The 26,964-nt window shown below is 35.9% G+C and overlaps 2 protein-coding genes across 13 annotated transcripts in view; one reads left to right on the top strand and one right to left on the bottom strand.

Annotated features, from left to right (window-relative positions):
- The window catches only part of LOC135106382 (RING finger and transmembrane domain-containing protein 2-like), a 63,647-nt gene extending 41,484 nt beyond the window's left edge, over positions 1-22,163 (top strand). For 2 of the 8 annotated variants that reach the window (XM_064015339.1, XM_064015341.1), the window contains exons 2-8: positions 5,548-5,733; positions 5,959-6,423; positions 7,791-7,921; positions 9,078-9,255; positions 9,374-9,527; positions 10,001-10,216; positions 12,051-22,163. In XM_064015339.1, coding sequence (XP_063871409.1) covers positions 5,555-5,733; positions 5,959-6,423; positions 7,791-7,921; positions 9,078-9,255; positions 9,374-9,527; positions 10,001-10,216; positions 12,051-12,284 — 1,557 coding nt within the window. In that variant the 5' untranslated portion in view covers positions 5,548-5,554 and the 3' untranslated portion in view covers positions 12,285-22,163. The other 6 variants (XM_064015343.1, XM_064015338.1, XM_064015342.1 and 3 more) reach the window with 6 other exon arrangements.
- Positions 22,164-24,102: 1,939 nt separating this feature from the next.
- Positions 24,103-26,964, bottom strand: part of LOC135106381 (FYVE and coiled-coil domain-containing protein 1-like) — a 43,816-nt gene continuing 40,954 nt past the window's right edge. For all 5 annotated transcript variants that reach the window (XM_064015331.1, XM_064015332.1, XM_064015335.1 and 2 more), the window contains one exon: positions 24,103-26,910. In XM_064015331.1, coding sequence (XP_063871401.1) covers positions 26,802-26,910 — 109 coding nt within the window. In that variant the 3' untranslated portion in view covers positions 24,103-26,801. The remainder of the gene's footprint in view (positions 26,911-26,964) is intronic.

Below are 26,964 nucleotides of genomic sequence, written 5' to 3'. Positions count from 1 at the left end.
ACTCGTGAGCGTGACGTGACTAAACTCATCTGCCAGTCTCCCGCCATCCTTTTTAAAGGGACTGCTGTTCCGTGACGATAATGTGAATGTCTTCTCGTTCCTTTGTATCTTGACTTAAAAAACATCTTCTTAACATTAGTAAGTATTTTATGATGATTGCAAGTATACTTGTTGTGTATGGTTATTATGTACAATTTCCCTCAACCTCGAATGGTCATTGTTTACGTGAGTGGGCGAGGAGCAAGGTGTGTGCTCTCACTTATTTCCCCAGTGTTTCTCCGTCTGCACGTCACCATGTAGTGTTACGGTGGTTAGCGCCTCACTCCTATATACCCGAGATGCCAGTAGGGTGAGGTAACCTTGTCTAAGTTCCCAAATAGGTATGCTTTCAGTGTTCTTGCAAACTAATGTTGGCTGGCGTGACGTTGTTGCCAGAAAACCTTGAGATTACCTTGTCTCCTCACGTCATGACGGATAGCGCCACTTGCTCATCGTACTTACGGCTGCCAACCACCTAACAAGTACTTGAATATGCATGCTTTACTACCACTTCATGTATGACTACTCACCAGAGAAAGTATGATATGCTGAGTGATCATTAGGCTTATGTAGTTTCACGTTTTTATGCCTGTTCATGAAAATGGATGTAATTTTGCTATTCCTTAAGAACTAGGTTTCAGGATTTCCAGAAGAAACCAGATGTGAGTGATTTAAGGCATGTGCTTTCAAAATAATATAAGGAACTAAAAAATCAAGCCTGACTCATGCAGGACTAACCTTTAGAATACAAAAATTGCATAGCCAGGTAAAACAATACATTTTGGAGAAGGCTTACTGTGTCTTCATGCATGCAGGCGAGTCTCAAAAGATAAGGACATGTAACTATTGATGAAGCTGACAATCATTAGCAGTATAGCACATTAATACTCATGCAAGAATACACTACATAAATGTTGATGATAATGTATCACTTCAGACCAGGATATGCGTACTTGTATCGCTGCAGACCAGGGTGCAACCAGAACGTACTTGGTTCACTGAAATATTAAGCAATTTGGAATCAAATCCAGGATCTGAGCATGGAAGCCTGCCACATTGACAGTGTCATCAGTAGATTTTTAATCTCTCTATTCCAGATGAAACTTTTTTTTTTCTGATAGTTTTTGGCCTGTTTTGAATTAATATGTATATGTTTCTCCCCCAAATCATTAGATTTTTTATTTTTACTCCCACCCCACCCTCACCAGAAACTAATGTTTTGTGGTAAAAACAGAAAGCAGATTAATACAAAACTGACTGAAATCTACCAAAAAAAAAAATAGTTTGATCCTCATAAATAAGTAACACAATAGTAACATTCGTTCACAATGTTCTCCACAAGAGGACTGGGTGTTAACTGGCTGTCACCACCATCACCACCAAACCCAACCTGACAAAACTAATTAGTCATGGTTTTTTGTTTGAGAATGAGAAAGTTTGCTCAGTTTTTAGCAAACTGACCTAATCTTAGCTACCTAACCTAAGCAAAACAATCCAACCTAACTAAACTAACCTATTCTAACCAAACGAATGTAACCTAATTAAAGTAACTTAACCTAGCCTAACCAAATTAATCTAACCTAACCAAACTAGTCTAACCTAACATAACCTTAGCAAACTGGCAAGGCTAAGAAATTAATATGAAGTCATTACCTATTTGTCTGTAAAATCTAGTTCCCTAGAAATAATTAAGGCAACACCCACCACTGACAGACATCCTCCTCAGACTAATTCAGGTATTTCAAATTGAGCTGCTTCTCTCTCACCACAGGATGAAATAAAATTCTATGATTAACTAAATTAATTATGTATTTTTAATTGGCCAGCGGCTGCATTCTCAAACAAAAGAACCAATCACCATGACTAATTTCACGCTTGCAAAACAAATGTGACACGCTTGCACAGACGAACACACCTTCACTGGCGTACCTCAGTGTTTGTTTCCCAAAAAACAGATAGATCTTTAAAAATTGCTGTCATCATTATAAACAATTTGCAATTGGTTATATATATATATATATATATATATATATATATATATATATATATATATATATATATATATATATATATATATATATATATATATATATATACATACACACACACACACACACACACACACACACACACACAAGGTTCAAATTACTCAGAATGAGAAACTGTATGATGAGAAGGGTTAAGAAAAGCCATGTTGAGACTGGGATAAGAGTAAAAGAATACTCTATCATCCAACCAGTAGATGTACTACCTTGTGGTGAAGCAAGGTGGTGGGGGTTATGTGTTTGGGTTGTTCCACAACTTTCCTTATCTTTTTATATCAATTAATGGGATTTCATAAATGCCCCCTCTCCACGAAGTTAGATACTGGTTGCTTAACTAACTCAGATAGGTCCATGATGCCTCCATTCTAGAGTATATGACTCTTCTACTACCTCTGTATTGCCTCACTCACTCCAAGGGACAAACAGGACACAGTATATTGAAATACTGATCTAGAAACTCAAATAAATCTGAGCTTCCATAGAAAGGTGTCATGACAAGAAATCAAACCCTGGACCAGAGCATGAAAGCCTGCCATGCTACTGATCAGCAATAGGTGCATCCTGTGCTCAGGCATGCATGCATGTGGAGCTTCCATATTTGGATCATTACAAAGTAACATTGTTATTGCTATTTTGAATAAAACATTGCCGTCCCACAAAGTAAATTATTACACTTTAATATTGTAATGCATGTAAAGGAATTTACACGAATTAGAGAACTGTGTTCCTAATATGTGAATTGAAAACTTTCGTAAGGGTTATTGTCCCATGCATCACAGTACACTTTACTTTTATGCTGGATCTTTGACTTGAGAGAGACAGGTTAAATTATGGGTGGTCACTAAAATCATCATACCTATTAGGCACAGTGTGTATCCATCCCAGTAGTAAAAGAAGTTTCAATGTTGGATTGGAGTTATAGTTCTGAAAAGTTATAGTAATTTTAGTATATAACAGGAAGCATTAAGGAAAGGAACTGATTGACAGCTTCAGAACTTTTAGTGGTCAACCTGTAGGCTGTCCTCTTCTACAACAATATGCCTTACCAAAGTAAAATTATATATACTCTTGGTACAGTCTTGCTTACATTGTGCATCCCATTTTAAGTAAAGCACTTTTAAATGTAGAACTTTTGACTGATGTGATCAGAAATCATTCAGAATTCTTGTTAAGAATGCAGTTCAGTCACAGTAAGCATAATGTACTTTAAAAGAAAAAAAAAGTCATATGAATAGCAGGAATTTAGACAATTTAGAGGTCATGTGAAAGATCTTGGAGCATTCACGTGTTTTGACCGCTAATCTAGAAATTGGTACACCATATGTTGCTAGGAAAGCCAATTAAGTGCCAGGCTTTCTTTCTAGGAAGTGTGAGTAACAGGAGTACAGATAGGCTGTCAATACTCTGGCATCCTTGCTGCTAGAGTCATCCCACATTAATGGTTTTCCCAGGTTAACCAGGGTTTGCCCCTTGACACCTCTAATAACCATTATGTCTAAACGACTAAAGTGATGTGTCTGGTGTGCCAAGGAATATTTTCAAATTAAGGCTACTTTACTAAATATAAATTAAACAGATCTACAGTGTCAAGAAACTGGAAACAAGCCTGACATACAAGTCAACATAATCTGCTGCTCTTCCTTCATTCACTTTTCATTTTCCTCCACAAGTCTTACACATTGAAATGTCATGGTGCTTCAGGAATCCCTGCAGCCACCTCTCAGTATATTCAGTGATGTTCTAAACCAAACTCTTTATGAAACACCTTAATTTGTTCCATCATCACCGTGCCAGATGTCCACACCATCACTCCTTTGCTGCTGAAACCACTGCATCATTACTCAATCATAATCTGTATTTTTTCCATATTTCCTTGTTTTTCATATGCACATCAGTTCTTTGAATCACTTCAGCAAAAAAACACTTCAACTTTTCTCTGTGCTTCTGGATATCATAGGCAGCTGATGATCCTGTCCCATAAGCTTCACACAGGTGATGAATAGACATCATGATCCAGCTTTTGCAGCACTTCCAGTTTTCACTTATTTTTAATGTTATGTTTGCATTTTGTGTCATGATTTAAATTTTCTTCTTTTGAAGTCATAGCTTGCATGAAATATAAGTAATGGTCACAAATAAATATTCAGAGAATTTTTTTTTGCTTATTGAAAGTTACACACACACACACACACACACACACACACACACACACACACACACACACACACACACACACACACACACACACACACACACACACACACACACACACACACACACACACACACACACACACACACACACATTGCAGGGCTTCTTCATTGGACTGGCAGTGTGGTGTGGAATTGCTCCCACTGTCAAGCTTGCTCTCAAGTTTACTTGATCAATTTCTATCCCCATATATTTCACAAGCAGAGCAATAAAAATTTGTCCAAACATATAACTCCATACAGATGTTGATAATACATAAAATGATTGCATTTTGTGCAATGATTTCCACTTCCTTCTTTTGAAGTCATAGCAAGCATTTAAATAAGGATCATAAATAAAGATTTTGAGGAAACAAATTTACTGCTTAGTGTTGTTTACACACACACACACACACACACACACACACACACACACACACACACACACACACACACTGGGAGTTCTTGAATGGATTGGTGATTTGCACCCATGGTCAAAATTGCTCCTGGGTTTACTTGCTCCATTTCTTAAAATTTATGAATATAAAACTTAGTGGTAGGAATTTTACACTCACACATAGAGTATGTTTTGGTGTTCTGTGATCACTCATTACTCTTGTTTTTGTGCTCCATTTCTATCCTAACATATTTTACTGACAATAGAGCAGTAGTAATTTGTCAAGTTTGGTAACTATACAGATGTTGATGATACATGAAATAAATGAAATGCCTGGTAGATGTTTTGATTCCCTCTTCTCACTATTCTCTGCATGTACAAAGCAATAACTTAGTCCGTGCTCTAACAATGAAATGCATTAGAGAAAGTAACTACACTTGACATCCAACAAGAAGCAGATTGGCCATAAACCTAAAATCAGTGTAGATGCTTAATTTAAAACCAGTAGTGCCTGCTCTAGAGTACTGTAGAGTAAAAAAGTTATCAGTTTTACATGGAATGATAAGAGAATGTGAGGAGTAGAATAGTGGTAGCTTAAGAGAGCTTGTTCACCACCTACCATCTTGCATTCCACCACTAAGCAAGAGAGATTCATAATATAGCATTGTTATACCACTGATGGCTATTGATGTGATAGAGAAGGAATTTAATTTTTTCTCCATCTCTAGTGAACCATTGTGAAGAGTATCTTATAGCTGAGACTGTATTTGATCATGTCAAGCAGCATCTACTTTTTTTTTTAAGGTGATATATAAACTGCATGTATAGTTTAATATGGTTTCTAATTTTCTTTCTTTTCCCTCTTTTCCCCTCTCAGGGTGGACATGGCAGGCCACGGGAGACCTATTGTTGCCACCGAGGAGGTTACCCGATCCAGGAGAATAGCACTTCCTCTTTCCCTCACAAGTCGCCTGCAGACCAACACTTGGCGACAGGTGTTCACATCCTTGAGACCCCTCGTCGCCCAGACTCGGCAGAGAACCCTCAATACTTATGCTCGCAGGTAAGTGTGGCAGTCTGTAGATCATTCTCCATACCATATGATAGCTTTTCCTTGTCTTATGATGGATAATTTCTCAACTTTATGACAGGACAAAAGTACGTGCATTCACTCTGCTCATTAGATTTTTCAGAAAGAAACAATCCAAGTTGCTGGTATGTAACTTTTACCCATGATTAGTATATGACTTGCATTGATGAAATAGATAAAAGTAATCATTCATTCCAGGCTTCACCATAGACAACTCAGTCATCAGTCAAGAAGAGGAAGGTCAGATGAGCAGTCTTTCCAGAACCACAGGGAGGACTCTGTAGTGTGGTCAGGATGGCCGTCATTGTTCAGCTCCCCACCACCACACCAGCACATTGGTACACGGACCAGTGCAGGAGGGGAAGCACAGAGTAACAATAGCCAGAATGTTGTAATAGACATTGAGAGTGGTGATAGTCCTGTGAGGAATGCATCCAGTAATATTGTAGATGACACTTCACTTAGTGAACAGTTCACAAACACCCTGGATGCTGAGAACATTAGTGGCCCTGGAGGACGGAGAGCTAGAGAACCTCCTGATCACACCAGTGCCCCTTCGGCTGTCGAACCTTTGCTACCTGCTGGAACGTCAAGTGTTGCAGCAGCTGTAGGTGAAAATGGGAGTCCTGATGCTGCTAATGAAGAGGACAATGCTAGGAACAGGTGAAAAATTTGATTGATACGTTTTTCATTTTACTTTGGTATGAATGAGGTTACTGAGTGTAGTTGTCATCATTATCATAAAAGCTATGTGTGGAGGAAGTGATATAAGTGCATATATCAGGCATAATGTATTAGCAGGAAATGTCAGCGGTATAGAATTATCTGTGATCCTAGAATTGTAAAAAAGGAGACTAAATGTATGCATTACAGTCATGTAGGGTATGGCCACACTGAACACGACTTGTTGGGAGGTTAAAGGGTAGCAGGTTACTTAATAGTAGGGAGGTAACCAGTGCTGTATCTACAGGGGGAAAATTGCATGATGGATGAGTTGAATGTTGGCATATCTTGCTGGATTTACAACTCAACAACCAACAAGCTAGACAAAGTGAATTCAACACAATGTGTACTATCAAACTCACATGTACAAAGATGTTTCTTTAGTATCTACAGATGACTTGGGGAACATTTGATTCTTTGTTGAATAAACTTAAAGTGCAACAGCCTTTTGTCACATTAGAAGTCATTATATTAATACAAACTGCATGTATGATGTAGAAATATAGTCATTATTAGTTCATTTCATTCACTAGGGAAGAGTGGCCTTACCAATAAGTTAGTCTGTTAATCCTACCAATGTATGTTAATAAGAGCTTAATGATGACAGATTTCTTGGTTATTCCTATCAGGAAATATGTTAGTAATACCATAATCGTGTCGTACTTCTCCCTAAATCAACGTCATCTGCACATTATTCTCTCAATAAAAACGAGATAATAGTCTTACAATGATGGAGTAGATAATGAATCAACATGTGCATGCTCAGCAATGTATGTCAAAGTAGTCTTTATTCAACAGAGAAGGTGGTCCAAATGATACATTAATGATAGCCTAATCATGACAGACCAGTTGATGAGTTAATTATCCTGTGACCTGCTAAGCAATTTCAACTAATAAGTTAGTTCATTTAGCAGGAAAGGTGGTGAGTAAGCTTGCTGGAAACCCTCTACCTATGGCCAGCCACATTAGATAATGTGCATTCATTCTTACCTCTTATCCTCAAGGCAACCCACTACCCTCTACCCTCCCATTAGTGTTCAGTTTTGCTGTATCACTAGAGATTAAAATGTTGATACTGGTGATGAGTTGTCTATATTTTGAGGTGGAAGTAATAGCCTTTTATAACATTCATTAGATATAAGTAGTATGTACATTTATTATGTCTAAATGCATATGGATATCAATTCAAATTTGGTGAAGGAAGGAACAGTAGGTTGGAATGTGTTGAGTGATGGGTGGATTAAAACAAGTGGTATTAATGTGACTCTGTGTTTAACAAGACCATGATTCTTCATTTTCTGCCTCAGGAGTGCCAGTGAATCGCTGACTGAGTTACTCAGTCAGTTCCCGGAGGTTCGCAGTGGTTTACTGGTTGCTTGGAATTACTGCATCTTCCTGTTTATACTTCTTGCCAAAGCAGTTTTTGATCATCTCACAGGTGGGATGTAATTATTTTTCTAATTTTTAATTTGTTATTAATTTCTTTTTATACATTTGTGTTCTTTGAAATGTGACTTTGTAACATATTATGTAATCAGATCTCTTAGATGAGTTTTGATTACATGTATGGCAGTGATAGTAAGTAAAGAGGCTATAAATTAATGTGTATTTTACCATTAGTTTCCATTGTCATTTGGCAATAATTTGAAATTTAATGATGCCTTTCCGTACTTCTTTACACCTTAACACACCACCTAATGATAAACAGGAATCCCAGCCTTTCCATGCTTACATGCATTACATGTATTACACATTATTTGTAATTTTCTTACATGAGTATTTTCAGCATAATGTCCTGTATTTGGTCATACATTCCTAAAAATAGCAATCATAAATTTTTAAAAACTTCTAAAAGAAAATGCTAAAGGCACCTCATGGATTAGTGAAACACTGTGGCCCCATTTTTTATCCCAGCACTGGCATTATTGACCAGGAAGATGGTGTCAGCCTGTCCTCTTAAAAAAATATATAAGCCACAAGCCTCCAGCCTTCTTCAACACTGAATATCCTCATTACGTTGGATCATATACTTCATCTGTGCTGTCATAACTAGCTTCAGCCATGCTGGCCACACAACCACAAAAAATAATGAGTGAGGTAACTAAGTTGTGAATATCCTCCTACTATGTGCAAGAAAACAATGAGTGTAGAAAGCACCTCAGGCTAGAGGAAATGTTACGTTTGTAGAATTTCCAAGTTTGTTTCCTTATTGTTGAAGACAATGAGGCAATGTAGAAAGCACTTCAGGCTAGAGGAAATGTGAAGTTAGTAGAATTTCCCAGTTTGTTTCCTTATTGTTGAGTGGGTAAAGATTCAAAGAAACCTAATCAACTATACCAGACTCAGGAAACATTCCCATAACTAAGTACCACTGAGTGGAGAACCACTTATCTGGCATGTACATACTTATGTTACAGGCAGCCTACTACGTGGTGCAGTGATGTACATGTGTACGTCCTAGATGTGAAGGGGCAATTAGTGGTGACAGGTGTAGTGTAAACTATGCTTTAACCAGCTTCCTGTTCCATAATTCAAAATATAAGCTAGAGAACTTCACTTGAGAAGAATTAACTCAAAATTAATATCCTATACAGGCCTGATGGTCATCTTAGCTCTAGTCGTTGGATTCTTGTGGAGCAATAATATTGTGAAGAAGGCAGTGTCTCAGCAGGGAAGGCGGCCCATCAAGCCTCTCTTGGCACTACTGGTTAACTTACCTGCTGGAGTCTTTCTCTTGTACTATTCCTACAGGAGTGAAAAGTTGTTTTACAGGTAAATGCTACTCTTTTTTATCAGATATAACTTTGTAGCAAGTGCAATAAATCCAGTTATGTGTGTTAATTTCAGGAGGAAGATCTCAAATGTTAGTATATGCTATTTTCTTCCCCAGTGCTCTCCTCATCCCTCCTGAACATGAGGGGTTTGGAGTGCTGGACCTCATGTGGATTGTGATTGTGTCAGACTACGTGTTGAAATTGGCTACTGTGCTGCTGAAGACAGTCATTGCCCTCATGCCCCACTCCTTCATGCACTACCAAAATAGAGTGAGGCATTTACTGATACTTCTCAAAGTTGAAGCTTGTCTCATACCAACTCTACTGAACTTACTTTGTTAAATTGGGATAATTTAATTCTTAATAATGGTAAAGTCAAAAAATAAACAAATCATTCATTTATTTTATCAAATCATCCATATATGATTTTTTTTTTCCATATGCTTCACAGATTTCTGGATTTTTTTTCATATTTAGATGGGGGATTGGCTCATAGATGAATGAACTTTGAGCTTGAAAGTTCTAGTCTTAGACACATTTAGGTTCTGTGTTATTCTTGGACTCTTTTAGTGATATCTTTTATTGTAAGGCTTCTTGCTCATAACTATTGTCACTTCTGCTATAGTATAGAAGTTGTGTAGTCCCTGCTATATCAGCTATATAAGATAATAGGGACAGTAATAAAGAAGTTAAGGAGTAAGTATTTAATATTGGTTTTCTTTAGTCAGTAATTTCTTTTTAAGGGCAAATACTTCCTGGTGGTTGAGATGGGCTCCCAGCTCTACCGATGTCTGGCCCCCATCCAGCCCTGGCTCTCCTACCTGCTGGATGGGTACACTGGCCCCCCTAAAGTCTTAGGAGTGTTCTTCTCAGCTGCATACATGGTCTGCAAGGGACCTGACATTGTAACAAAGATGAAGTGCTTCCAAGGAGCTATCATCAAGTTCATCAACAGTGTGGTGAGAATTTGTTAATGTTGATGATTATGTTACAGTGGAAACATTCTGTTTTCCATATGTAAAGGCAGGTATTTAAAAAATAGAGGTGGGCACCTATCCATTACTATGTAACTCAATAATGAAATTACATTTTTCATACTCCTTTAAGAAAGTTAGATTTTATTAGTAACAGTTATAGTTTAATTACTTTTAATACAATGATGGACTTTTTCTGCTGTTACTCCATTATCTGCTACATTTTGCTTTGAGCATTTAATTTCAAATGTATACAAATCCTCAACCCTATCACATCAGTGCTGCATGCCTACTGGCTAATGGAATATCCAATGGCCAGTTGGGTACACCTGTACAGATGGGAGTGTGCACCCAGTTATAGTGAATCCAGCTTTATTTGCTACTCAGGATTCTGGCTGTACTTAATCTGCATTGATAACAGTTTGAAAGTCAACAGGCATATGGCAATCTCTCTCATTTGTTCTTACTGTAATCCTTTGCCTTAAATATTCCAAAATTACAAGTTGTCATACACCACTGCCTGTTTTTTTTTTATTTTTTTTTTATGGCTTTCAATTTGATGATGGAATAATGACGCTGTATATCTTCCGGTACACTTGGCAATGCATACAGGGTGGCAAGAGTGCAGACTGGTGCAGCTGACACCCTAAGTACCAAGTTAGTCTGGATCCACTTCAGTAGATTTGCCAGTTGTGAAAAGCACATGATCACATCTGGCTGCTTTACAGCTTGAATCCACATGCTTGTTCCTGTCTTCTGCTTCATTCTTTAATTTTATGGAATTTTGAGTAATTTGTGTAAGTGCGACTGATATCTATTTGAAGATCTATTCCTCCCTCAGTAGTGTCAATAAGTTAAGTATAGCACCTTGTGAGAAACATATGATTTATTGCTGACATTTTGCTCTGAAAGCACTTCTTTAAGCTGAATATTGTACAAGATCATAAGACATTCATATCCATATACCACAGTTGTAGATTTAAGAAGGGGAGGAGATGTAAAGGGAATTGTGTGTGTGTGTGTTACACACACATTCCCTGGCTTAAGAGAAATAGTAACCATCCAATAATAGACGAAAACTTTGGGACTTAGCAGGACTTGAAGCTATATGCTTGGTTTTCTCAGCCAATGCCAAACTGACCCAAGTACATTACTGTGCCAGCCAGATAATTGTGTGTGTGTACAAAGAAAGTGAGATAGAGGTTATATATTTTAGTTTTGTTGGTTATCTCTTGGCTCCTCATAGTGTTTTAGTTGAGTATTTGTCAGCCTCCCATGCCCCAGCTAACATCAGTCAGTGACTACTAACTGCTTAGTGAAGTGTCTAGAGATGCCTGATACTAGTGTTTATACATTTTCAGGTTTAAAAATCTTTTGACATTCTTATCTTGATAAAATAAAATCATATTTAAATGTTTCATTATAATTTATTTAATACAGTTTTTGTGATCCGAGTTACAGTTTACATATTTGTGTTACTAAGTAGCTAAGTAACCATAACTTTGCTGTTTTCTGCCAATCAAACACAGTAATGAGTAATGTTGTTTAGTTTTATGAGCAACAGAATAATGAATAACTAAGTTACACTTTAGAGCAACAGTGCCCCACTTTTGGTAAAGGAGCATTTTTAATATAGAAATGACCGCTTAATATTTTATGTAGAGGAGAGTGCATGTTATTTACAGTATATACATATTGTTTGGTGTCAAATAATGCTGAAATTGTAGAAATAATTATTTTATCCAAAGGATTTTTAATTAACATGGTAATGTTTTCCATTCCACCTATAAGAATGGCCTGATAGGGTGATATATTTCAGAACTATGGCTGCACTCCTAGTAAGGCACAGCTTGAGGATGCTGGAGGCCTCTGCCCAATATGTCATGATGACTTCTTCTCACCAACAATGCTAAGATGTAAGCACATCTTCTGTGAGCAGTGTGTTGTCACCTGGTTTGACCGAGAACGGACGTGCCCTATGTGCAGAACTCAGGTGGCTGATGATCCTGCCTGGAGGGATGGCAGCACCACCCACTTCCTACAGCTGTATTAACATTACAAATATACAGTGCAGTAAGTCATACAAGTATTTCATGTGATTAGTAAGAAACTCATGGTATCAATGATTCACTCTTCCCATAAGTCATCTTTCAGCAGTAGATTTTTTACCTCTTCTTTATTGAACAGTTGCCTGTTTTCAACAAATATATAGGGACCAATATCTTGTGGCTCAGTCGATGACAGTATGCAGCTGAACCAGCATGTAGATAGCCATGCTTTATCATTGTCTTTTCAATCAACTCACAAGATTTACCTTTTTAAAAGTTTTTTTTTTTTGTGCGATTTTGTATCCATGCTTTGTTTAGAGTATATATTTACTCAGAAGATATTACTTTTCACTGTCAATGTCAACATGCTCTACATAACTTTTAAGGATCTTCAATTAATACAACATAAACTATGAACCTGTAAAGGAATGAAACAATTCAGATTTTGACACCATGTTACATCAAAATTTCAACAACAGTAACTGAACCAAAATTTTTAATTTTATTTTTCTGTGAACATGGTCATTTCCAAATAATTAAGCTGACACATGAGAAAACAGTGCATTAACATACTCAGACTTTTTATAGGCCTTTCTAGACTGCAATTAACAAAACTTGCAAATTTTTATTGAACATATAGCTCAGTTTTTCCCAGAATTTATCCAGATCCCCCCAGAAATACTTTTGTGAATACACCTTCCATTCATAACTATATTCATCCTTCACTGCAGTTTGGAATTTTCACCTTACCTTACATATTCTCAAAATTCTGATATCATTTGGATACACATCCAAAGTATTTTTCACTTTAAATAATTTATTTCTTTCCTTTAATTATCATATTTGGTGTACTCCACGATCTCAAGACCTCGCCTCACTTCAGTGGCTGGAGTTTTGCTCTAGCCATTGTATGTTGTGTTAGGTTATCCTTTAAAGATGGAACATGGTTGCAAATGGTTCCTGATTTCAGTAGTGTGCCACTGCCATGTGAATGACATCAACTCAGTCTGTTCCATAGCACTTCATTCTGGATGCTTTGGCCTCTGGCTCAGTGCTTGTGTCACTCCTCTCTATTCTTTTCTCATCTTCCCCTCAATTCTGTACTAAAAAAGTAAATAAGAAAAATGTTAAGATTTTAATATTCATAGTTTATGTATGTGAATTTCTAACTGAAAGATATGTTAAGCATTTTTCAAGGACAGTTGTAACAATCCATGATATTGCAACCATTTTTTTGCTACTGCTCACAACCAGCCTTATACCTACTTTAGCTTTTTTGTTATTTTTAGCCCAAGCAAAATTACTGGAATTACCTTCCAGGTGCACTGAACAGGGAATTCACAATAATGGGACAATAATTAGTGTGTAGGTTTCTATTACACTGGAGTGCCAGTGTTATAATTCATGAGGAAAACTGTTCATTCCTAAAGATAATTTTTCTTTTTACCAAGGATTTATTTTTATATTTGTTTAGTGAATGAAGAGTATCATTAATGCAAGATAAGTGAGATCATATACATATTGCTTTGGTCAAGCAGATTATATAACAGTAATGAGCTAAGGTTCAGAGAGGATCTTTCCTCTAGCCAAAGTAACTGCCTTGTGCAGGGTTTGAACTCAACTTTTTGGCTTAGAGTCCAACACCAACACCTTAACTACAGAGCCATCCAGCCCCCATCCATGGATTTATTGCTTTATTTGAATGCATCATTCTTCCTTAATATTCTAGAGTTTGAGTTTCTTTAGTGTGTCTCAGCATAATTCCCATGATAATTGTGAGTATCTGAATGTTGGATTCCAGGAAATCTAACATTCCAGGGAATGACTGACTTCATGAGATTTGAACCTAGTCATACATGTATATACAGATTGATAGATGAATATACATATTTATAGATGAAGCTACAGTTGAACCCTTACATGTTGAGACAGTGCTACACATGTAGAATTTCCCACTTTGGTGGAGTTGAAAGTATAATAGTCGTTCACCAATAATCTCGTCCCACAAGATTGTCATCCAAGAAAAAAAAAAACAGGACATAAAATAGTGAATGGTATTAGCGAACAGTGCAATTAAACACTCATTTCATATAATCTATAATTTTTAATCTACATTCACCTTCTCAAAAGATCCCCTGTCTATGTCAGATCATCCCTAATAAATTGCATTTTTATCACAAACACACCTAATGAGTGGTTACTGTTTTTCCACTTCTCCATTCCTACGAGGTGTTTCCCTTAATCCTCCTCATCAGGCATAAAAGAAATTTTTATTATTTTCCTTTACATATATATATATACAAGTAGTTCATTTCAAACTTTAGCTGCTTCCATCTTATAGCACTTCTTTCTGTAATTACTTGCAACCAATATCAAATTCTCTCTCTCTCTCTCTCTCTCTCTCTCTCTCTCTCTCTCTCTCTCTCTCTCTCTCTCTCTCTCTCTCTCTCTCTCTCTCTCTCTCTCTCTCTCTCTCTCTCTCTCTCTCTCTCTCTCTCTCTCTCTCTCATATGCACACACACTTAAAAGCACTGCATTTCTTGTACTTAATTGGAAGAATACTAACTGGTGCTATAATGGACTTATTTCACACTTGTCTTGTTCAGGGATTTAGCTATATCTTTGGTATGGTGCTCCCATGTGCATGTAATGTTTGAAGTAAGTGGTGTTGGATTGAGGCCACAGCATTGTAGCATTTTCTCTCTTCATGAATGTATTAGTGAAGTTGTATGATCATCTATTCCAGCCAGTTAACACTGGTAGTCAAGCAAGTGTGTATGTGCACCTGTGTTATTTTCTATTTCTATGGCATATATATGTACAAAGGCAGATTTTACTGTATCAGTGATTATAAAGAAATAAAGAAAATCTTAATTGAGATTTATTGTGCAAAGCCACTTCATACTAATCCTTCTTTTCAATGAACTTTTAATTCCAAAGCAGATCTGCTAGTTCACAAAGTTTGTCAAGACACTAATTCTTTGGGACAGAAAAATCTTATTGAAGAAATGGTTTTACTCTGCAAAATGCCTTTGGGTGATGCCAGGCAATTCTTAAATTCTGGCATTGACTGGTGCCGAGATGATGATCTATTCTCGTGGCTGCTGAATTTACCCAGTTGTGCACATCTGCTTCCATGTATGTTAAACTATATCTTAGAAGATTTATTCCTGAGTATTAAAATTTTCACAGGAAATCTTACAGCTTCTCTTGAATGTTACTTATTCAAGATGGCTTTGATCTGTATTTTATATTCACACATGGCCACAAGTCTTACCATTTTCTAGGAATGGTTCATTAGAAATTTGACATCACAATGAAGATTGCATATGCATATGCAATCTGATCCATCTCTCCTTATATATGTTTACAACTATGTGAGACATGGATTCTTGTAGTTAATCAGTAAGCATAAGGCACACATACTACCCTTATACTTGTTAAGATAATGTAATGAGTATGTCAAAAACAAATAAGTTAGGCCCAACAAAGTTATTGAAAGTTTTGAGTTGCATTATAACAACCACTGTTCAATTATAGACCTAATCAGTTAATTCCATGAAGGAGATTATTTACAATAAGGAACTCATAAGTGTCCTCTCACATCTCGGGAACCTTTCACACAGGACCACTTAGCAGTACTGCTCTGTGGCATGTGAGTATGTAGCACTTCAGGAATGTTACATGCATCAATGACACACATGAAGCTCTGCTTAAGGCAATGTCAAATTAGGTCGAGGTACTAGCAGCACTACAATTGTACCACACACACACACTTCTAAAACAGTGATTGAGCTGCAGCTGTGTGAAGGCTGTAAAATTCTATGACAAGCTGCGCAACTTTTCTCATGGCAAAAGCAGCTACTCGTGCATATTGGCGGCTCTACTTTTTTGTGGTCATGGCTGCATACGAAAGCCTTCATTTATCTTTAGTATTTATTAATGAACAATGGCACAGCTAACTGGCAGCATTTGAAAGAGGCCTTGAGCAGACCTTCAGATTTGTATTAACAGCATCACTGACTCCTTATGATTAGCTCTAGTTACTAAAGTGCTATTCACAAGCCATAGAGCAGCACTGATATGTGGCTCCATGTGAAAGGAGCCTAACTTCAAGACCTCCAGGGCAGAGAGGAATTGCACTGTGCAGGCATTATATGCAGCATGCACAGATCTCTATAATTTACCAAGTTCTTTAAAAAATATATATTAGCAACTTGAACATTATACTCTTCATCCATTGTAAGTGTTTGTTATATAAGGAAGGATTACTGTATTTTCTGTACTTGCTATTGTGTTGGTGGCAAAGGAAAACTTAACTTTTGATCTAAATAGAGGGAAACCATGTTGTTACAAGGAGCAAAACTACTCCCATTTGCCACTCGTGCACCTTACACTTCCTAAGAATAATTTTGTGTCCTTTACTGAAAATATGCAACAGACATGCATACAAGATGTCTGCAGGGGATAGCCCACAGGTGTGGGTACTTTGGTTATACAGTGCAATATATTTGATGTGGGAGCAGGGATAGGTTTGATGTAGAAAATGCTTGGGTGAAGGTCAGCAACATACTTAAGATGAGCCTAGATTTAACTAAGAATATAGGGCAAGGCAGGAAGGTCAAAATGGTGAGATAGGGACAGATGCATGAAATGAATTTGGGAGATATAGATTGATTAATGCATAATATTGTAAATGAGGTGAAGTTTGGGTGTTAATAGCAAGGTGGCAGGCTTGGGTAGGTTATTACAGGGAGCTGCCTTGCCATTCATCTGAGTTAGGGCAGCTAGAAAGAATAACATGTGAAATATGAATAGGGTCACACTGATTCAAAGCCTCAGATTGAGTTGGGCCAACTGAATTCCAGTTGCAAGCAAAATTCACCTCATTAGTGTATGTCCATTTGAATAAAAATCAGTGTTGATTTTTAAAAACATTGAACTATTTACTAAAAGTTTATTATGAAAGGAGGATGTGGTAGAACTGGTGGGTGTGGGTTGTGTGCCCAAAGATCTTACAAATGAAGGGAAGGGTGATGGTTAAGATACTGCAGATACTGCAGCTTGGCCTCATACAAAAAAGAAAAATATGTTGTGAATGCAGGTGAGATGTTGGAAAAGTTAGGCACCCATGTAGACCTCTGGTATATACACACACACAATATGTTACATCTCTCTCTTCCAGCAAGTCAGTCATCATATGACAAAGTCATGTCTTCCCCCCTCTCACTAGTAGATGCTACAGTTACAGTTTGTTTTGCTGCTTTGTCAAACGCATGAGTGCTGCTTTGTCAAATGCATGAGTACTTAGATATCTGTTTTAAATCTATTTCAACAAAATTTGTGCATTATATGTAATTTTATTTTTTTTTTTTTTTTCCCCCTCATTATCATAACTGATATATTGACATTGGCAGTCCTCAAACATCAAATACCTGTACCTTGATACAAAGTCTGAAGTCAGTGCAGATGGAATGATCTGTTTCATCACTTAAAAAACTCATTTTTTCCAACTATGCATCATTAATTAATTTTTCAGTGGGTGTCTATGCATAGAACATTGTTTCAGAATTCCAATGTTTTATAAGATCACCAGTCATTAGAAATATAAACATAATAAGAGAAAAAACATATTATTAAGTAATATATTCATCTTTGTTCTCTTGCAGTTTATTTAATTCAAGTGAGTTTATTATGATGTAGCAGCGGACTGATCATAAAATTTCTGCTATAGGGCCTTAAATGGAGTGAGAGATCATTTATAATTAAAAGTGGCTGCTTGAAACATGGGGCCAAGAACAAACCTCCCTGAAAAGAAGCTAAAAAGTGTAATTATAGAATTTGTTTACTATCTTAGAAATAACAGTAATACAAGCACAGCTGAATTGCACATGCTGCTAACATTCATAGATCATCACATAATTGCTATCTTTGGTAAATATGAGATCTTTGTAAAAGCAGCCACTACTACTTATAGTTAGTTATAATGCAAATCATTAGTACACTTCCATTATCTAAAGATAATGACATGAGAAATTTGCATAAGCACATCTTTCCATTATGATATAAAACATATTGCTGTTAACACTGTCATATGATATTTTGGGCTGGCCTGTGTAACACATGTATGAGAAAACCCTATCCATCCTGATCCCTTATGTATGAAGTAATAATCTTTGGATAATGGAAGCATTTATTAATTTGTTGCATTAGAATTAACTGTAAATGGCTACTAAGACAAACATTTGATATTTATAATGAGTGCATCATAATCTTTGGCCATCTGGCATGACTATATTATTTGGTTACTATTTCCACCACAGAAAAACCACGCAGGAAAGACACATTTACAGTAAAATCTCTATAAATTGCTATTTTATAATTCAGAATTCCACATAGGCTGGCAAGAAAAATGGTGCAAGAAAAGTGGTCAAAAAAGATGAAGTTTGCACCATGCTAACTAAAACAAGTCAAGCCTGACATAACCTGAGCACTTATAATTACTGCATAAGTTATGATATTACAGTAAGAAGGGTTGTTAGTTCTGGTTTTGGCTTTGTTGGTTGAAGGTTGGGAGGGTTAGCCTTTGCAATGACATTTCCTGATGTGGTTTTGTATACTGTTTTGTCTGCAATCTCATCTCTTTTCTCTCTCTCAAATATCACAATTTTCCTTATATTTTTTTCTTCCAAAAAACTGTACTAGTTTTGTTTCAATGTTTCTGCTGTCAAAAAGGATGCCACCAATAATTCTATCTTCATTTTTGTTATATGGTCTTTGTAATTTATCCACTTGTCTCCTGTGGTAAACATGCAGTTAAATGAGCTTTGCTTACCTGCAGCATCTTGGGTAAGAGAAAGAGAATGGAGTGATGATAAGGATAAAAGAAGAGATGGAGGCCAGAGATGTCAAGTGGATAAATTACAAAGACTACATATAACATTAAAATCAAACTGGTGAGCTCCTTTTTGACAACAGTAACATTGAAACAACAAAAAATACAATACAGTCTTTCAAAGAAAAGAAGAAAGTGCAAGGAAAATTAAGTGACATTTAAGTGAAACAAGAGACCAGATAGAAACCATAAAGAACACCTAATCAGGGAGGTGCATTCATAAAGGCTAAACATCCTGAACTTGAACAAGAATCAGCAGCCTGTCTTAATGTCATCTGAGAGCAGGATGCAAGGGATGAAACTGAAGATCCTGAGCCTGCAGGTTTTTTTAAGTGATGTATTTCTCACATGTTGGAACTTCAACAAGTTGGCAAAGGCTGACCCCCTATTATCTCAACTTATGGAGTTTTACTGTACATGGTAACACACAGGTCCTCATTCATTCTTTGATTAACAATATTTGTGAGTTTTGATTATACTTGCTTTTAGAAACATGTACTTTCTTATCAAGCACCACTATTCTTACCCCTCACTGTCTTATACACACCATATATATTTTTGCATTTGCCAAGTTCTTGTGATGTTTAAACACATCTGCAAGTGAGGCTAAGATAGTGAGAGTAATGATTGTTACAGATTAGGGCTCAGTACTAAGGAAATTTAACTGCAAATTGACATATGTTGTCTGTTATATAAGTTTAAGGCTCCTGAAGAGCATGAGATACCCCCATCACAAAGATGTGTTAGGACTTTGCCTCACTTAAGGTGAAGGTGCCAAATGGCAGAAAATCCCACCATTACAGCAAGACAACTGAAGGAACAGAATCTCATGCTTCACAGAAGCCTTGCTTAGAAACCAGGTGAGGTATTATAACTTATAACATCAGTCATACATTTTTCACATCAGTTTGCTGATATATTTCCTTGGTACTGAGCCCCAATTTGTAGTTCTCAATCACTCATGTGCAAATATGTATGTGTTCCACAAGGCTGCAGAGAAAGTGTGGGTGGTAGAATTCACAAGAAAGCACACATTTCTTCAGGTAAGCATAATTAAAACTTGCTATCATTCCCAATCAAAGCAATGAGGAGAACTCACATGTTGTCAGATAGCAGTGTGAATGTTGGCAGCATGCACAATACAGCTGTGCCTACATCAATGTTGTTTGTAAGATAATGAAAAGATTGTAACAATTATAATACTGTCAACTCCATTTCAAGGATGGTTGGTGCTTGGCCCCTTGTGAAAAGTAGCCACTCATACAAATGAGGCCATGACTCATAAATATACTGTGGGTCTGTGGGGTGTGGTGAGAGAGAAATATATGAGAAGCTGTTTGCATATTCACTGGTGGTTGGATACACACACATCCAGGCAAACTTGACTATTCTAGTCCTATATTTTACCTACACTATCCTTCAGGCTAACAAACCATAATCAGTCATACATTTTTCACAAACATCAATCATAACATGCATGATAAACAATATTAGTTACAATACTGCCATTACATAGATGCCTAAACTGAAAGGGTAGGGGGAAACTGAAGTGAACTACACACACTTCTGTATGGGGTCACTGTACTCCCTAGGCTCTTCTCTCACACACACACTTTATGTATGGGATCACTGTACTCTTCTACCCTGTTCTCCCCCCCTATCTTTTTAATCCTAAAGTATCATTACATATTATACATATTAAAGATACATTCAGACATCCTTTTCATTGATTCATTTTTTTCAAATTACTGGCATATTCTAAATGAAGATCTAGAGTTTATTTCAGATCTGCCTATTAAATTATTTTTTGTCCAAGTTTCATGTTATTTGGAACCCCCCAATTACATGGACTGACTGGTTTGTTGGAGAAATATGTATCTTTTGAATAGAAGGGTCTTCTGGTGTATAATGGGTGTATAATACTCAGAACTTCAATGTGTGACATGGCCACTGCTGCTTTGTGGGCATACATCACATCCCTGTGACTAAAGTATATTCCTGTCACATTTCCAATTGAATTATGCTTCAGTCTTAAAGAAACCTCTTAAAGGGTATGGGACATCAAGACACTATCAATGCTACTTAAAATCAACAGCTTGAACCAATTCTCTGACAGTCAACATGGTGTTTTTTTTACCTTTAGAGTGAAATAGTTTTTTTTTTTATCTTTATAATGAAATAGAACTAATTATATTACTTTCAATAACATTTCCTTCAGTGGCAAACAAATGGAAAAAAATGGTTCACTTACTGGCTGACCAACAAGAGTATGTATGCTACTGTGCACCACAAGAGTGCTCACATCGTTTCCACCAATAATACATTCCTTAAAGTTTTCTGGAATTACATGCAGATTCTTTTTATGTAAGATTACCATGGGTGGAAAAATGAAGACACTAGTGACAAAGTTAAATGATTTCTAGTAACAGAAAATCCTATCTACAGTCTTTCATTGTAGATTTAGTAATACGTAACTACTCCAAAGATGTAATTTGAGTGTGAAAAGTTTAGTAATGGTTTGTACTTTACTTAAGTGCTGAGAAATTGAAATCCTCAGTTACTGTGGAAAACACTGGAAACCAATTTACCTTGTTATATTTTCTGAACTCTAAGCAACTATCAAACATGGTAAGTGTCTACATTATGGGAGGCATTTCCTTTTTAAATACACCTTTTCATAGGAAATTATAAATGCTCATTAATTGTGGGACAAAAAGGCTCACACAAAATTTCTCATAAAAGGAGCAAGTCACCTAAAAAAATGTCTCATGATGTAAGACCACAACATTTTATCATATATGAATTAAGCTAGTGTTTGTTCTAAAATAAGGCATTCACTTGATATTTGCCTTTGTATTGTGCACATAATATAAACTATGTATGCAATCAGATGTATACTATTTTTTTCCCCATAACAGTATTACCATGTTAGCAAAGAAAGATGTAACCAATTTTAAAAACTAATAAAATTATTTTTTGGTGTGATGTGTATACATTTTTTATTGTCCTATACATATATGCATATATACATATATGCATATACATACATATATGCATATACCAAAGAAAGCTGTCTCCCCAAAAAAGTAAGGTAACATACTCATTCACACCACTCTCTTAGCCCCTTGGCCTGATACAAATCCATAGTACTTCTAAGAACACTGTGAGAATAGTGTATTAGGATTCTGAGTAACCTACATCCAGGGAGCCTCATAAACCAGGAGTATAAAATGCTAAATGATGTAGTGTTGCTTGGTCTCATCAATAAGTGAATGATGCGTCCTTTATCACACCAGGAGCTTTATTTTTCAGATTTATCTTAAGTATTCTAACCAAGGGAGGGTTTGGGCTTTCAAGGAAACCCAGTCACACTTGCCTATTTTTCCTATTCTCCAAGGTGATAGGGACTCATTGCTATATAACAAGTTTGCTTTATAGAGGTAATTGGGCTTCACTTGATATTCTCAAGCTGTCTCAGTATTTCTGGGACCTCCTGTGGATGATGAAATCTACAGTATACCACTCATGGTGGAACAAAATGTAGCAAACTTTGGAGTGAGGTGACAACATTGGTTCTGAGAAACTGAAGATCTCTGCTCAATCAGTCATTCAGCACTGGCAGTTATTAATATAATGATCATAGTATAAAATCATGTTCTCTGAGCTTGCTAGGATCACAATTATCATGTTTCCTGGCTAATCTCATTTGAGCCATCCCTTTGGAAGAATTGGTTAAGAACAAGTATCAGATATCTAAAGACAGAATATGCTAAAAATATCTTTTAGTTGTCAGATAGATATAATATGCTGGAAAAGGAGGTTTTAAGGTTATTTTCATTTAACATTTGTTTTATCAATACATACTGTTTTATAATTTATATCTGAAGCCAGTTCATAAGAATTCCTGAATAGCCATAATGAAAACCAGTAAGAACCACTTGAGCATTAATCTACCCACATCACGACTTGAAAGCCTGGAAAATCTAAGTGACATGCTCAAGAGCTCTTTAGAATGAAATAGAATTATATTACTTTCAAGAGCTCCAAGCAAGACTATGCCATCATCCAGATAATTCTATTATAAGCTCAATGCCAGTCACTCTCATCCTAAGCAAAGAAACTGCCTCTAAGAAGTAAATCAACACTCCACCTGTGAATCCCTTCACCTATTGGAAAATGGAAAAAAATTAAGTTAAGTTGCCAGTCCAGCATCACCCTTAGGTAGAATATAGAAGTAGTAAGAATACCAAGAATTTATATAATATGGTACAGATACCAATCCTCACTTCTAGGAGACCACCACTGATTCCTTAAAAGACAAGAAGAATGAGAAGTTAAGAGACTTGGATGGATGATACCTTAAGTCATGCATGTGATATCTAATGTAAGAAAATGTTGGAAACTCACCTGCATGTCTTGTAACTCAACAAAGCGAAGCATTTTCTGCCACAAGAGAGATGTATGCACTCATGATGGTTTTTCAAGACTGGCAATGGGTGAAGTCTGGAAGGTTCAAGCATAGTCTTCACATGATGGGTACACTTATCTGCAGTAAAATCTGTTATCAGTACACACCAGCTGTACAGGCCCTTCAGATTATCATTATTCAGGAATCAAATTAGAATAATTTATTAATTCAATTATTGCATGAATTTGCTACATTAAATACACATGATACTTACACATTATATTTTTCAAGATTTCATTAGATATAATATGAGGATCAATTTCAAAAATCATCATCTCATAAAAAGTTTGATTTAACAATGATTACACGACTTGTAATCAAAATAAATGTCATTAACTGCTACAAAGTTTGATTTAACATTGATTACAGACAACTTGTTGAAGAGGTGATTTTCAAGGCACTTAAATTAAAACATCATACTTTTTTTTCAAATAGAACTGTTTGTAAGAAAACAGGCCTCAGTAGATAATTATGCCTTTAATAAAAACAACACTAGTATGGAAATGGAAATATATAATCATATATATAAAATTACACAAGATAATATCAAGTTTTCATATATTCTCAAACAAGCTAATCTCTATAATGAATACAAAAAGGAAATACCAGTAAAAAAATAGTATTTCCTGAATAGCAATTAGCTACTCAAAGATATATATGATTTATAAATCTTTATGTATGTATGAATACAAATATATGAAGTTATACACTTATAATACATGTTCTTTATGGAAACTCCCTCCAAGGAGTGGTGATGTTCTCAAAATAAACTGAAAGCCCTGTGGGAGTACAATACTTCATCAATATTTCTCATTATCAGTGTTCAGTTATTCCTAGTTAAAAGTTGAGAATCCCAAATGTGAAACTAATATCTGGAAGTTTTGAGTGCTGACACTATAACTTAATCTCATTTTCATAGTAATACAACAAAAGTAGTCCAGTAATATTATAAATTTAAGTATAATACCAAAATAATATGACAATATAATATATATTAAGTCTACATTCTGTTCATGCAGTACCATGTGTATCATGCTGGAGTAAAGTCACTAAATACTTCCAGTCCCAAGTACTCCAAATAAAGCATTATCAACATGTAGCTGAATTCTTTAAGCTCTGAACCTTACTATCTAATGAATATTCATGGTAAGATCTTTAATACATAATGTAACATTCATTAACAAAATGCTATTTCCATTTTTGTAAGAGTTACACAAATGTAATTAATATTAAGGAAAACTAAAATAAAGAATGATCATCTGAAACAAAAGGGAAATGTGAATGCAATAAAAATCAAATATAATTAAAATAACCATAAATTAAAGTGATGAACAAAAAAGGGAAATTTGAACTTGATAGGTTCAGCTAAAAACTAAGATGAAGATTTAACTTATTAGATAGAGCAGACTTGGCACATTCCTGACTACACACAACTTGTCCTGAAGTCAGGCACACATTCCAGTCTTGGTTACAAATGGTGCTCTTCTACATCTCTATTGTCTCATTATTCATGGGAACCCCCATCCAAAGGGGAAGGGATGGCTTTTGCAGGAAAATTCCAATCACAGCCTTTCTGTTCATGTAACCTTGACTTAGCTGTTTTTTTTTTTTTTTCACAAATCCCTAAATTATATTGCAACTAAATTCATATTTTTCAAATTTTATAACTATCTTGCACTTTTTATTAAAGATAATGTGAATTATATACAAAGTATGAATACTATACTTTAATTTTATAAGTAATATTGGGACTATCTAGCTGTCTTTATATTCTGATGCCTCTTCCTTCATAAATACCTCAATGGGATCACCATGAAAGAAGTCTGCACAAGCTGCAGTCTCTTAATGTTTCTCACACACACATAAACACACACACTCTCCTGCAGGTGTCCAGAAAAGCTTTTCATAAACCAGACAGCATCTAGTGTAAAGGACGGGAATCCAGCCACACATACAGACTACAGCTAGGGATGAAGAAGTCTGTTTTAACAATTAGATAATCTCAATTATTGGATATGTCAAGTTGGGATTTTCCAAATTGATCTGATAAAGAAAGGGTTTGCTGTGTGTGTGTGTGTGTGTGTGGCATATATATATATATATATATATATATATATATATATATATATATATATATATATATATATATATATATATATATATATATATACACACTTCTTTCAGGATGATCAAACCAAACTACCACCAAATGCCGCATTTTCCCAGCTCCACCACTGAATGTCTTGCACACAGCAACTAGTGATCAACACCATGATGTGTACAAGCTTACAAAAGTTGATATGTGCATATCAAGATAGTGTCTTTACTGGGTTCACTACAAAATAATCTATTTCACTCAGTCCTTTTTCAAGGTAACTCACATTTTCAATTAATTATACAAGGAGATCAACTACATATAATAAAACCTCACTTTTGAAAATAAATCACTATAAAATTACTATAAATGCATTTTCATAAGTGCTTATATTTTTAGTTCTATAATATCACTACAGGCAGCACCATGATACTTAAAAAATAATTTCATTATTCATGTATTTTTAGAGTGCTTCTAGCACTCAAGAGAAAATTAAAGCAAAACTTAAGACAAGACTAACCAAGAAATATTTAATATTAAAGCATTTTCCTTACAAAAGAAAACTTCATCAACCATAGAATAAAAAGTGTGGTGTGAAATATCCTGGCCAGATTTGGAGATAACTGGACCATATTCACTGCATGCTGCACAAGGCAACAAAAGGGGGACGGAGCAAGAGATGGGGAATCCCTCCTCTTCATTTTCACTCCTACAGTAAGAATAGGTTCTCTCAACTATCCTTCAACCTCAAAAGATAAGTGAAATAAAGTCAAGCCTGCAGTCTGGGATATGCTTCCTTACTGATACCCAAAGAAAATTTCCAACTTCACCACAGCAATGAAAACATTTCAGAAATATAATGTTTGTTTAAAGCCAGTCTACTAACAATTACTCGGAGATGAGTTTAAGTTTCATGTAATTTCATTGCTATGTCTGGAAGAACCCATTTTCTTTCTTGTCTCTCAATAAGTGTTAAGTTTTTTCACTGGCTGTTTCCTGAGGTCTAGAGATGATGTGAAAAGTATAACAACTCCAAATCACTCTTATTAAAGTAACAAGAAGTATCAAGGTGATGGGTGGGAGACTGATGGTGGTGAGGGATGCTGAGACAAAGAATCTTCACCAGCTTGTTTAAGAAGTCTGAGGCTGTAAGTTATTTTCTTGGCAATGTACCTGTAAAAATGAAAGTCTACAGTATAAGTACCTTACAACTGTACCAAAAACATT

This window comes from Scylla paramamosain, chromosome 13 (genome assembly GCF_035594125.1).
Source record: "Scylla paramamosain isolate STU-SP2022 chromosome 13, ASM3559412v1, whole genome shotgun sequence".
Taxonomy (NCBI): Eukaryota; Metazoa; Arthropoda; class Malacostraca; order Decapoda; family Portunidae; genus Scylla; species Scylla paramamosain.
Note: the sequence above shows the minus strand (reverse complement) of the source record. Positions and strands in the feature narration are given on the sequence as shown.